Genomic DNA, 14,932 nt, shown 5'->3' on the forward strand with positions numbered 1-14,932 from the left:
AACAAGGGTTTTCTTACCTGAGTTCCGAGCTTTCTGAGCACCGATGACCCAAGCACAGTCCTCTATCTTGAGCCTCTCCGAATCCCTAGTCATAACATATTAACAATATCCATCCATCAAATTCTAATCCAATAAATAACTCTGAACCATAACCCTAACCTCCAGGACCTTGAATACTATCAATCCGAGTGATAAAATCCATCTCGAGCCTTACCCATTGAGTTCCCAAGCCTAAATACCCTTAAAAACACAGACTGGCACTACGGGCCGCGGCTAGCCTCAAAACAGAGGCTAGCACACCCCTGCAACACACACGGGCCGCGGCGCGCCCATCCTAGGGCCACGACCCTCATCACCGAACCCAGATTTTCTCACCATTTTTCCACACCATTCCTCAAGCCAATTCACCCAAAACTCATCTATCAAACCCAGATAATTAACACATATATTCCAGCTCAATAACAACTCAGTAACAACATAAAAACCCATCAAAATCTACTCCAAAACCCAACTAAAATACCCAAAAACAGATCAAGCTTAACTAACATGGATACTCTAACAAACCAGCAACAATTCTCAACATAATCCCCATAATTAGAGCTCACCTTGCTGAACTCAATCCCTAGGGTTGATCCTCAATCCTTAAGCTTCAAGCTCCTAAGATATCTCAACTGAAATCCTTCTAGTATACAACCAATTCCTCCAAGTTTTCCTTTGAGTTTGCCTTAGAGAGTAAAGAAGAGAAGAAGATAAGAGCTATCTCAGTTATGAAAGATTGTATATGTTAGTTTCCCCAAAGTTCTAAGTAATTCCTCCTTTTTGTTTTACTTAACTTAAGTCTAAAGGGTTACCTCAAGGCTCGGGGTACCAAAACGTCCCCGAGGGCAAAATGGTAAATTTCCCCAATACTCCCACCTAGACATTCTATCCTCAAATATATCTCCAAATATTTATTTTCATGTCCCGATAACCGCTCACCAGGACTGTCTCGGACCATGCTGCACAGACATATCACATATATATAACATTTATCACATTTATACCCCTAATATCCAGACGGGGTCCGCATGCATATTTAACTCAACTAAACATGCATCATAATCATATATTCACATAAATCCAGGTATAAACATACTAAATCATTTATTGCCCTCCAGGCACACTAATCAAGGCCCTAAGCTCGATTAGAAAATTCGGGTCGTTACAACTATCCCCTCCTTACAGAAATTTCATCCTCGAAATTGCCTGAATAGCTCGGGGTACCGCTCCCTCATCTCTGACTCAAGTTCCCACGTCGCCTCCTCAACCTTGCAGTTTCTCCACATCCTTTCACAAAGGCGATGGTCTTGTTCCTCAAGACTTTATCTTTTCGGTCAAGAATCTAAACTGGCTTCTCCTCATAGGACAAATCATGATCAAGCTCCCGATTCTCAAAACTTAGAACATGCGTTGAATCTGACATATACTTCCGGAGCATGGATACATGGAAAACATCATGAACCCCTGATAAAGCTGGAGGCATTGCTATTCTGTAAGCTACCTCTCCAACTCGTTCCAGAATCTCGAAGGGACCAACAAACCTAGGGCTCAACTTGCCCCGAACACCAAACTGTTTCACACCCCTCATGGGTGAAACCCTAAGGAACACATGATCACCAACCTGAAACTCCACGCTCTTGCGTTTCAGGTCTGAATAACTTTTCTGTCGACTCTGGGAGGCGAGCATACACGCTCTAATCTTCTCAACTGCCTCATTAGTCCTCTGAACCATCTCTGGACCCAAACACCTCCTCTCACCTGTCTCATCCCAATGAATAGGTGATCTACACTCCCTTCCATAAAGCATCTCATACGGAGCCACACCAATTGTCGCCTGATAACTGTTGGTGTACGAGAACTCGATCAAAGGGAGATACTTACTCCACAATCCTCCAAAATCAAGCACACAGGCTCGCAGCAGATCCTCCAATATCTAGATCGTCCTCTCAGACTGCCCATCCGTCTGAGGATGATAAGCGGTACTAATCCGTAACTGCATGCCCATAGCCTTCTACAGACTTCCCCAAAACTTGGAAGTGAAAGTGGGGTCTCTGTCCAACACTATCGACCTCGGAGCCCCATGAAATCGAACAATCACCTTCACATACAACTCAGCGTACTGCTCCACAATATAAGTTGTCCAAACAGGCAAAAAGTGCGCGGACTTGGTATACCTATCCACAATCACCCACACCGAGTCATTCTGTCCCACAGTCCTCGGTAAACCAACTAAGAAGTTCATAGTAACATCTTCCCACTTCCATTCTGGGATCCCCAAAGGCTGCAACAACCCCGCTAGCCTCTGGTGCTCATCCTTAAATTGCTGACAAGTTAAGCACTTAGCTGTTAGGAGTGTGTCCTAAAAGCATGTAAAGACATTTGTTTTTTCTGTGAATAAATAAATACAATGGTTTAATTCTTATTGTTATATTTAGATTGTTAAATTATTGTTTGAATAATTTTGTAAATATCAGAAAAATTCCATATTCATTATTGAGGATGTGATCTTGTATTAGTACGAGAGAATTAAGATCACATGAATGAATAAAAATAGTCAACAACAACAAATTAAAGTTATGGAATTCTTTAATTGGAGTTGTAAGTACGGTTTACTGAGTATCATAATGATACAAATAATCTAGATTCAGATTATTGATGTGGAAAGACATCTCGGTAAAGGTGCTTTATATAATATGATTATATATGACATGGACCGATATGAATTAAAGTATTTATCCAAAAACCATTTAACAATAAAGACTTATAATTCATATCATAACAGATGATCATTTATAGATCAACCTAAATCCTGAGTGTTCATGAACTCCTGTTCATGTTTATTAAATCTTTTGATTCACTCGTTAAGGTCACTTCAAAGCATGAGGCTAATGACTTTTGTTTTGGAGATTTAATATCATGGATGGCTGGGAACATGTATCAACAATATGGAATCTAATCTTTCCTAACGGATCGTATATTAGTTCCCTTAAGGGTTAATTCTGGAACTAAATGATTTTGAGCTCAAATCTATAATTAGATTATAGATTAATTATTCACTAGTGAATTAATGGTACTTGAGGAATAAGAAGTAAATTAGAAAGGTTAAATGGTAATTCTTCCATTCTAATTTATGAACTAATTAATTAGAGGGTTGAACTATTGTAAGATGGTTATATCTATGGACGACTTAAGAAAAAGATTTCTGTAAAAGTATATCTATAACATAAAGAGTGCAATTCTGAATTTATAGTGGAGTAATATCATAATTAATAAATTAACTATTATAATTAAAGAGTTTAATTATTTAGTTTCAATTTATTGGATCTTAATGTTATAGGTCCATGGTCCCCGAAATGGCTCAAACAATCACTGTCAAAGGCAAATACAAAAAATGGGCAAAAAAGGACTTATGTGATAAGTAAAATATTTTTCTATGTATCAAACATAATTATTGAATAATTATGTGTAATTAATTAATTATTTGATTTAACAAAAATATAATTAATTTTGAATTAATTTATTTTTTGGGATTTTTGGTATTTAAATAATAATAAAATTGGGAAAAATCACATGCCTGCACATGCATGTGGTACACGTGTGGCGCAGTGCACAGGCACTGTTCTACACGCATAAGAGAGAGACTTGGTCTCTTGATTCCACAATTTTAGTTATTTAAATATTAAATAAATAATGAGATATTTTGATTTGATTTAAATATTATTATTTAAACAAAAATCTGATAACTGATTAGTTATTTTGAATTTGTGGAAAATAACAAATATTTTAATATATTGGATATTATTAAATATGGGATATCAGTTTTCACAGAACGTAAGTTTTCAGGGATAGAAAAATATCTAGGATTCTCTCAGAGAAGAAGATCAGTGACAAAAACAAAGGTCGTTGTTCTTCACAAAACCTAGGTCCAAACTTTATCAGATCTCATGTGTTGAGAATATCTGATAAATAGTTATTGCCTATTATTTGTATAGCTAGCCCACACTCGTTCTTTGGGTGACTGAGAACATTTTGGAAGATCTTGGTGTGAGATCTCAAGGATTCAGCCATACGAAAAGATAGCAGCAAGGAAGGACCTGAGGTAATGTTTCTATTCTTGTCCTTGATTCAATATATATATGAGTGTGAAGAAGTAGATCTAGAAATCTTATGGGATTAATCTGACAATTTGATTGTTGTTCCGCTGCGCATAATCTCTGATTTGATCAATAAAAACCAACATTAGCCACATAATCCACCACATCCCTCTTCATGCCCGACCACCAATACAGAGTTTTCAAGTCCTGGTACATCTTCGTCGTACCCGGGTGCAAAGAATAGGGAGTGGTATGCGATTCATCCAAGATCTCTCGCCGGATACCAAAATCCATCGGAACACAGATCCGACCCTTGTACTTTAGTAACCCCATCTTTGAAATGGAGAAGTCCTTTGTTGCTCCGACTAAGGCACTCTCCCTATGACCTCTCAACTAAGAATCTTTCCCTTGCGCTTCCTTGATCCTCTCAAGGAGTGTAGACTGAAGAGTGATGTTGGCCAACTGACCAACCACAAATTCTATACCTGCTCTGGTCATCTCCTCAGCTAACTTCTCAGATATCTGCCTTGAGCTAAACAATTGTCCTGGGCCCTTCTGACTCAATGCATCAGCCACTACATTAGCCTTCCCAAGATGGTATTGGATATCACAATCATAATCCTTAACCAACTCCAACCACCGCCTCTGGTGCATATTCAGGTCCTTCTGTGTAAAGAAATACTTCAGGCTCTTATGGTCGGTGTATATCTCGCACTTCTCACCATAGAGATAATGCCTCCAAATCTTAAGTGCAAACACCACCGCTGCCAACTCCAGGTCATGCGTAGGATGTCTCTGCTCATATTCCTTCAACTGTCTCTATGCATAGGCTATCACCTTGCCAGCTTGCATCAACACGCACCCCAAACCCTGCCTAGATGCATCACAGTAGACCACAAACTTTTCATTCTCTGTCGGCAAGCTTAACACTGGCGCAGTAATCAGTCGCCGCTTCAATTCCTTAAAACTATTTTCACATCCATTCGTCCAGACATACCTTGTCTTCTTCTTTGTCATTTCTGTCAATGGCGTAGCTATTCTGGAGAACCCCTCAACAAACTGCTGATAATACCCTGCTAAACCCAGAAAGCTTCTCACTTCAGGAACACTGCTCGGTCTAGGCCAATCTCTGGCCGCCTCAATCTTACTTGGGTCAACCAAAATCCCCTCCTTACTGACGATATGGCCCAGAAATGTAACTTGTGGCAACCAGAACTCACACTTACTGAACTTTGCATACAACTTATGCTCCCTCAATCGCTGTAGAACCAACCGCAGATGCTGCTCGTGCTCCATCTCTGACTGAGAGTACACTAGGATGTCGTCGATGAATACTATCACAAACTTGTCCAGATAATCCTTGAAAACCCTATTCATCATGTCCATGAATGCTGCTAGGGCATTAGTTAATCCAAAGGACATTACCAGGAATTCATAGTGTCCATACCTCATTCGGAAAGCAGTCTTTGGTATGTCCTCCTCTTTAATCCTTAACTGATGGTAACCTGATCGAAGATCTATCTTGGAAAACACTGTTCTTCCCTGCAGCTGATCAAATAAATCGTCGATCCTAGGCAGTGGATACTTGTTCTTAATGGTTAACTTGTTTAACTCCCTGTAATCAATACACATCCTAAGGGACCCATCCTTCTTCTTAACGAACAACACTGGAGCACCCCATGGCGAGAAACTCGGTCTGATAAACCCCAAATCAAGTAACTCCTGCAACTGAATCTTCAACTCCTTTAGCTCCGCTGGAGCCATTCTGTAGGATGTCCTAGATACTGGCTCCACTCCTGGTACCAACTCTATAACAAAGTCAATCTCCCTCTGCGGCGGCAACCCTGGCAAATCCTCTGGAAACAAATCTGGAAACTGACACACCAATCTAGTCTCACCCGGTCCAACTGACACCACCCTAGAAGTATCCACAACGCTTGCCAGGAATCCTATGCAACCTTCCTGCATCAGGTCCCTAGCCCTTAAGGCTGAAATCATTGGTACACACGGTCCACTAACTGACCCCACAATCACAAAGGGCACCTCCCCTTCTGGTTCAAAAGTCACCATTCTTCTTATGCTCCTCCTTCTTAACTTGAGGGAAATCCCTCTTCAAATGGCTGGCACTTCCACAAACAAAGCAGGCCCTGATCCTGCACTCACCCTGGTGTCGACGCCTGTACCGCGGACACATAGGAAAACTCCTCCAGTTATCACTGCCACTTTGACGGCCAGTAGAAGCACCCCGTGCCCTCCTATCTAAGCTGGGAGGAACAAACGAATCTAGGGCCTTCCTCTTCTACTCACTAGAACCACCACCACGGCTGAACCCAACGAAAGGAGGCATTGTCCTTCTGGCATCATGCCTAACAGCGCTATCCTTCCAAATTTGATCCTCAGCCCTCTCAGCAATAAGGGCCTTATCCACAACTTGGCCATAAGTAGTAGTCTCTGGATCCAAGGTAATGTTCACATCGCGGGCAATCATCACATTCAACCCCCGCACAAACCTATCCCTCCTGGCCGCATCTGTCGGCACTAGATCCGGCGCAAACTTCGCCAATCTATCAAACTTTATTACATACTCTGTCACTGTCGATCGATTCTGAGTCAGGTTGATAAACTCATCAACCTTTGCAGCTCGCACTGCCATACTGTAGTACTTCTCATTAAACAAGTTTCTGAATTCCTCCCAGGTCATAACCGATACATCCCTTCTCTGAACCACCACGTCCCACCAGATGCGGCATCCTCTCTGAACATGTAGCTAGCACAGGCTACCCTCTCATTCCCCTGAACTCCCATAAAATCCAGAATGGAGGCAATCATATTCATCCACTGCTCTGCCCGTAGTGGGTCTAATCCACCCTCAAAGGTGGGAGGATGCTGCTTTCTGAACCTCTCATACAAAGGTTCCCACTTATTCTCCATAGCAGACTGCACTGGCACTGGCGCTGCAACCTGCTGCACTGGCAGCCAGTAACCTGAGGTGGGGCCTGTTGCCTCAACTGTCGCAACTCTTCCTCTGTTCGCTGCAGTCTCGCTTCCATCTCAGCAAATATCTCTTGCCAGTTCTGTGGGGCAGGTGGAGGGTCCTGACCCTTGTTGTCATCCTCGGCCCTACTGCCGCGGAGTCTAGCTGATTGTCGAGGCATCTCAACAAATATGCTTGCAACCAACGACGGTGCTCATCAGGCATGATAACAACATCCAAAAACCACCTCCCAAACACACCAGTCATCCACAATAATATCTCATATAACATATAACACACAATGGGCCATGCCCTAGCATCATGCATATGTTAACTCATTCATCATGCTCTATATTAAATAAGCATGCATATAGGTCATTCAAACACATTTTCAGACATATTATCCAATCTTACCAACCAACCCTGAGTTAAGCCTATCACTGACTGCGTGTGTACATGTTCGGTCAATCTCCAGAACCAATAACCTTGGCTCGCTCTGATACCAAGTTGTAACGCCCTACTGCCTTAGAGCCGTTACTAAGTGAGTTTAAAAATGTGCTTCCAACTCGCTAATCGAGGTTTTAGGTCAAACAGTGTAACTAAGCCATAAACAGAGGAAAAGTTTTAGAAATAATAACTTCCATAGAAAAATCATAAAAGTTTTACACCTGGGATCCCAAAATACAGTTTAGAAATATTTACAACATTTAAACTGAACCAAGTCGACTAAACGACAAAATCTAGGTTTATTTACAAGCATCTCCCAAAATCCTCTGGCTATGGCAGCCAGGCTAGCCAAACATGTACACGCCGCCTCACGCCTGCTGTACTCATGGTTGGTTGACCTTCTCTTTACCCTTACGTGCACCACAGAGCATCTGTGAGCCGAAGCCCAGCAAGAAAACCCACATACAGATAACATATGCAACACATATATCAAGCATATAAATAGGCCATCAACGGGCTAAACACATACGGCCTAGCCGTCCCAAGCGTTTACCAAGTCCCAGGTTCGCAGACCACGCCGTGAGGATATCTCAGGTATCCTTTTAGGGACTCGCCCTAGCAACTCGCACTCCACGTGCTCAACGCTGCTCCCGGCCCCTTGCCGTTTTTGGCCTTGCACTCAACGTGCCCAACGCCGTTCCCGGCCCTTCGCCGTTCTTGGCCTACACCATTCCCGGCTCTTGCCGATCATTCACATAATAACATACATAGTATAACAAGCAAGTACAGAATTCTAGCATAATCAGTTATAGGGCTACGCCCCGCAGGTCTAACATATTGGCCTCGACCCTGCATATCAATTCTATTCAAACACATTGGGCTCAGCCCTGCACACAAGCTATATGGGAACAAGGGTTTTCTTACCTGAGTTCCGAGTTTTCTGAGCACCGATGCCCCGAGCACAGTCCTCTAACTTGAGCCTCTCCGAATCCCTAGTCACAACATATTAACAATATCCATCCATCAAATTCTAATCCAATAAATAACTCCGAACCATAACCCTAACCTCCGTGACCTTGAATTCTATCAATCCGGGTGATAAAATCCATCCCGAGCCTTTCCCATTGAGTTCCCAAGCCTAAATACCCTTAAAAACACAAACTGGCACTAAGGGTCGCGGCCCCACCCACAAGAACCGCGGCTAGCCTCAAAATAGAGGCTAGCACATCCCTACAACACACACAGGCCGCGGTGCGCGCACCAAGCGCCGCGGTGCGCATGAACTTCTCGGCCACCCTCGGCCGCACGCGCACACGGGCTGCAGCGCGCCCATCCTAGGGCCACGACCCTCATCACCGGACCCAGATTTTCTCACCATTTTTCCACACCTTTCCTCAAACCAATTCACCCAAAACTCATCTATCAAACCCAGATATAACACATATATTCCAGCTCAATAACAACTCAGTAACAACATCAAAACCCATCAAAATCTACTCCAAAACCCAACTAAAATACCCAAACACAAATAAAGCTTAACTAACATGCATACTCTAACAAACCAGCAACAATTCTCAACATAATCCCCATAATTAGAGCTCACCTTGCTGAACTCAATCCCTAGGGTTGATCCTCAATCCTTAAGCTTCAAGCTCCTAAGATATCTCAGCTGAAATCCTTCTAGTATACAACCAATTCCTCCAAGTTTTCTTTTGAGTTTGCCTTAGAGAGTAAAGAAGAGAAGAAGATAAGAGCTATCTCAGTTATGAAAGATTGTATATGTCAGTTTCCCCAAAGTTCTAAGTAATTCCTCCTTTTTGTTTTACTTAACTTAAGTCTAAAGGGTTACCTCAAGGCTCTGGGGTTCCAAAACGTCCCCGAGGGAAAAATGGTAAATTTCCCCAATATTCCCCCCTAGACATTCTATCCTCAAATATATCGTCAAATATTTATTTTCATGTCCCGATAACCCCATAATACATCTAGTACCCAAATCACCCCTCGACCCGCCCCGAGTCTGAATCTCAACCCTGTTGTGACATTCTGACTAATCGCTCACCAGGACTGTCTCGGACCGTGCTGCACAGACATATCACATTTATATAACATTTATCACATTTATACCCCTAATATCCAGACGGGGTCCGCATGCGCATTTAACTCAACTAAACATGCATCATAATCATATATTCACATAAATCCACGTATAAACATACTAAATCATTTATTGCCCTCCAGGCACACTAATTAAGGCCCTAAGCCCGATTAGCAAATTCGGGTCGTTACACACTGGGCCAAGCTTTGAATCCTAACCAGTCAAAGATGATATTAAGAATCTTCTTAGAGAGGTAGCATTCAAAGAAGAGGTGAGGGTGACTCTCAAAGTGACTCCCACAGACAGGGAAAAACAGGTTTGTCACCTGAATGTGTAACCAGGTTAAGTTATCCCTGGTGAGAAGCTGAGCATTAACCACCTGCCAAAGTAAAAATCTGTTCTTAGGAAGGGTAAGCTTACACCAGACTGCATGATAATTGCCCACCAGTTGCTGATGTAAAGAGCTGTTGTAAAGCTTTGAAGGCTGAAATCTCCCAAGAAAACCAGCAGCAAAAATCGCAGCATGACTATATTTTTCCCTTATATGGAATAGCTTCCTCCAATACCAGCTACTATCTGACTTCAGGGTATAATTCCAGAAGTTAAAACATTTTGGATAAGTAGCATTGATCCATTTTACCCATAAAACTTCAGGCTTTTCAGAAATTGCCCAAATATATTTAGCTAATATAGCTCTATTCCATCTGACTCCATCTTTAAAACCACGACCTCCATATGCTTTAGGAAGGCAAATCTTTTGTCAAGAAGCAAGAAGCATCTTACTCCTATGCCCAGAATTACCCCAAAGAAAGCTACAGCAAAGTTTCTCAATCTCCTTAACAATACTCTGAGGTAAAACAAAGATACTCATCAAGTAATTACGAAGCCTGAATAGAACTGAGTGAATGAGTTGCATTCAGCCAGCAAAAGAAAGATGCCTGCTAGTCCAAGACTGAAGTCTCAATCTGATTTTCTGAAGAATAATTTCACAGTCTTCATGTTTCCATTTAGTTGTCCTCATAGGCACCCCAAGGTACTTAAGTGGAAAGGAACCTTCAGGGAGTTGAATCTCTTGAGCAATATGCATTCTCTCTGTGGCAGTGACACCTCCAAAAAATATATGAGATTTTGTAGTATTTATAGAGAGCCCAGAAGCAGCACTAAATTCCACAAGAACCTCCTTAAGAATGCTAATAGCTGAATGAGTGCCTTTACAAAATAAGATCAAATCATCTGCAAAGCAAAGGTTAAGGAGCTTAAGGCTTTTGCACATAGGGTGATATCTGAAAGTAGAGTTAAGAGCAGCTAGTTGAAGGCTCCTAGTCAAATACTCCATTATAAGCATAAACAAAAGAGGAGACATAGGATCCCCTTGCCGCAGCCCCTTCTTGCCTTTCAATTTGCCTTGAACTCTACCATTCATGAGCAAAGAGTAGGAAGTATTCCGCAAACAAACCATAATCCATCCTATAAATTTCATAGGAAAACAAAGAGCCCTTAATAGATCCTTTAGGGACTGCGAATCTACTGTGTCATAAGCCTTACTTAGATCAATCTTGATTGCACATCTAGGTGAAGTAGAAGCCCTCCCATAGTTTTTGATAAGGTCTTGAAGAATCATGATGTTATGAGCTATAGAACGACCCCTAATAAAGGCTCCCTGGTTCAACTGAATGAGCTCAGGAAGGACTAAAGCCATTCTCGAACATAAAAGCTTGGCAATACATTTGTACAAAGTAGAGCAACAAGCTATAGGTATATAGTCTATAGCCCGGGATGGATTAGCCACCTTAGGGACCAGAGACAAAGTAGTTTCAAGAAGCTCAGAAGGGGACCTCCCTTTGTCAAAGCACTGACTGATGGCTGAGCAAACTCCATCCCCTATATCCTGCCAAACTGCCTTGAAAAAGCCAGAACCAAAATCATCAAGTCCCGGGGACTTAGTGATAGGAATACCAAATAAAGCAACACGAATTTCCTTACGAGAAAAAGGTTTTAAAAGTATCAGTTGCTGATCAACTAAGAGCTTGGATCCCACCTCTATACACTGAAAATTTATCGTGCAAGTAGCAGAACTCGGGCTCCCCAAATAGCCTCTGAAATGCTCAACAAAGTGAGAAACAACTTCAGGAAAATTATCTACCAAATTACCTTGATCCATGATATAGGAAACAATACCATTTTCAGCTCTACGCTTCTTCAAATAATCATGAAAAAAAGAAGTGTTCATATCTCCCTGCCTTAACCAAGTTATTTTACTTCTTTGAGTTAAGAAACTGTGATACATTTTCTCCTGAACCGAAAAAGCTGCAACAGCTTCCTTCACGACTTCCTGAAAACAATAGTCATAAGGATGAGATTGAGCTTGAAGTTGAGCTTCTTGGTAATTCTCCTTAGCCTTGTGATAGTTCAACCCAATGTCACCAATATTTTCTCTGTTAAAACTTTTTAATCTATGCTTCAGCCTCGAAGTCTTTAAGTAGATAGCCCTTAAACCAGTTGCCTTTATAGGAATCCTCCAGCTGTTCATAACCACCTCATTGAAGTCAAGATGATTGCCCAAAAATTGTAGAATCTGAACAGTTTCGAACCCAACTTCTCCATAGGCAGGATGTTAACAACATAAGAGCAATGATCTGAAACAACTTCCCATCTAAATACAGTAGTGGAATGAGGAAAGAAATCAAGCCAATTCTCATTCATGAAAACATGGTCAATTTTAAAATAGATTCTAGCTGATCCATTTTGGTTGTTAGTCCATGTGAAATAGGAACCTAAACTCTTAAGAGACTCAACATGAGTATCCTCAATCTAACAGAGAGAATCAACCAACTCCAAAGCTGAAATAGGTTTCCCTCCAGATCTATCCATACCAGAGAAAGGGGCATTGAAGTCCCCTAAGATGATCCACGCTTTATCCAAGAGAGATAACCTTTGTAACCCTTCCCATAAACTCCTCCTACCATCTATCGAATTAAGTCCATAGACAAAAGTAACATAAAAAAATTGCTTCTGACCAGCCATCTTGGCTAAGCAATGAACAAACTGATATGACTCCTCAAGAATCGTAACCCTTACAAAAACCTTCCTCCAAACTATCAAAATTCTGCCTTCAGTGACCGAACTAGTATAAAAATCCCAGTTTGGAAGTTTATGCTCCATGAATTCTATTATTTATTCCCCTTCATTTTAGTCTCTAAGAAACCACCAACTCCTATTTTATTCCTACTACATAGATCTATAACTGAGTTATGCTTATTAGAACTGTTCAGCCCTCTCAAGTTCCAGCTCAATATATTGCAATTATCCATTGGAGGAGATAGAGACGGGATTACCTTCTTTGCTACCATTCACTTGCTCTTGAAGCACCTCAAATTTATTCAACTTCTTTTGCCTTGGCCCTGAAAGCTTAGCATTAATATCTCCAACCTGACCTTGTTTAGAATGAGTAGCTACATGTTTGGGAGTGAGCCAATGTTTACTATCCTGAGAACCCTTATCTTCAACAGCTTTAGCCAAAGGTTTAGGCTGAGAACCCTCAGTAGTGATGACCTGAACCCCTTCCACTTCTGTACTAATCAAGACCGCAGGCTCCACAGCTTCAGGTTCTGCATTTTCTTTACTCCTCCTATCCTTCACCTCTTCTTTTGCAATAGTATCCTTTTTGACCCATTGAGTTTTCAGCTCTTTACGACAATCCATCATTGAATGACCAAATCCAGAGCAAGTCTTGCACTTAATAGGCAACCATTCATATTGCACCCCTTGTTCCATAACTTGACCATGCTCATTAAGAAACTGAATGCTTCTAGGGGGATTATCAGTAACTTCCATTTCCACAAGAACTCTAGCAAATTGAACTCTTGAGCGCTCCCTAGTAAATTTGTCAACCATTATCAGTTTACCAATCGTACTCGCGAGAGCACTAAGACATTTACTTCCCCAATACTGAAGCCCTAACTCGTGTAAACGAATCCATAGAGGAATTGAACGAACAAGGCAAACAACACTAAGATACGTAGTCCATGGGCGAATGATAGCAGGTTTCCTATCAAATTGGAGTATACCATTTTCTAGAACATGATCCCTCGTAGCATCATCATTAAACTTGACCATGGTCAATCCCATTGTCATTCTAGCTATCTGAGCAATCCCTAGATGACCCCAAACCCTTTTAATGAACCCTTCAAAAATAGCCATTGGGGGATTAGCACCAAGAACCATACAGATTACTGCCGAACTCCAATTCGCTGATTGAATTTTGACCTCTTCAGCATCTACCCTTGCATATTTCCGTCCATCTCTGCATAATGGTTCTGTGAATTCGATTTTTTGGTCAGAAAAGGATATCTTACTTGCCGTAAACTACTGCCATTGACAGTGATCTGAAACCAGAAAATCCCCTTCCTCCACCTTATCCGCCCAGGAAGTCGTATTGGAGATCGAAGCAGTTCTCCCAGCTCCCGTAATATCGATTTCCTAAGATCCATTATCCCCTATCAATCGGTCCTCTTCGTTATTGAGATTCAAACCCTCATCTCGAACCTCATCCACATCATTCAATGCAACAGACGCAGGGCCTTCGATCACCAAACCCTTGGTAACGGAACAACATGGAGTCTTCTCATCCTGAATCAGCAAAGTAACTTGTTCTTCTACCCGAATCTCAGGCTTACGTATCATCTTCTTCTTCTTTGCCATGGAAGAGAACAAACCGAGACCCAAGCTTTTTATATTCTTTTTCAAAGTTACATTATTTCAAAGTTTATTATTTCTAATTTACTAATCTTTCTTTTTATTTGTATTTTACCTCTCTGTGGATACGACATAGCCTGATTACTACTGCGACCGCTTAGGAATTTATTGGGTGATATCTGAACTGGCTACTCCTTACAGGTAACTTAGCATCAATCTCCAGATTCTCATAATTCAACTCATGAGTCTCTTCTAACCCATGTCCTCAACATGGAAATATAAAATACAATTTATACAGCTGACAGTGCCAAAGATAAGGCCAATCCAAAGCCAACCTGACTGGTCCTATCCAGGATTTAAACGACCATATTAATCTAGAGCTCAACTTGCTCTTACCTCTTCAGCCCTTTCCATGGTGATATTTTGAGGAGGATACAATCTTCTACTTGGAACTCCATGTTCCTACATCTCAAATCATCATAACCTTTCCATTTACTCTGATAAGTGAGCATCCAAGCTCTAACATTTTCAATAACCTCAATGGTCCCCTGATCTACCTCAGGATCCAGATATAATATCTCATTCATC

At 41.5% G+C, this 14,932-nt stretch overlaps 1 protein-coding gene across 1 annotated transcript; it reads right to left on the minus strand.

Annotated features, from left to right (window-relative positions):
- Positions 1–10,565: 10,565 nt before the first annotated feature.
- LOC133825198 (uncharacterized) lies at positions 10,566–14,350 on the minus strand. Its single transcript, XM_062258177.1, has 4 exons — positions 14,182–14,350; positions 12,985–13,965; positions 12,466–12,615; positions 10,566–12,244 (listed from the first exon to the last, which is right to left on the minus strand). Exons 1-4 carry the CDS (start codon positions 14,348–14,350, stop codon positions 10,566–10,568), a joined length of 2,979 nt encoding a protein of 992 aa, XP_062114161.1.
- Between the last annotated feature and the right edge of the window lie 582 nt (positions 14,351–14,932).

This window comes from Humulus lupulus, chromosome 3 (genome assembly GCF_963169125.1).
Source record: "Humulus lupulus chromosome 3, drHumLupu1.1, whole genome shotgun sequence".
NCBI classification, from domain to species: domain Eukaryota; kingdom Viridiplantae; phylum Streptophyta; class Magnoliopsida; order Rosales; family Cannabaceae; genus Humulus; species Humulus lupulus.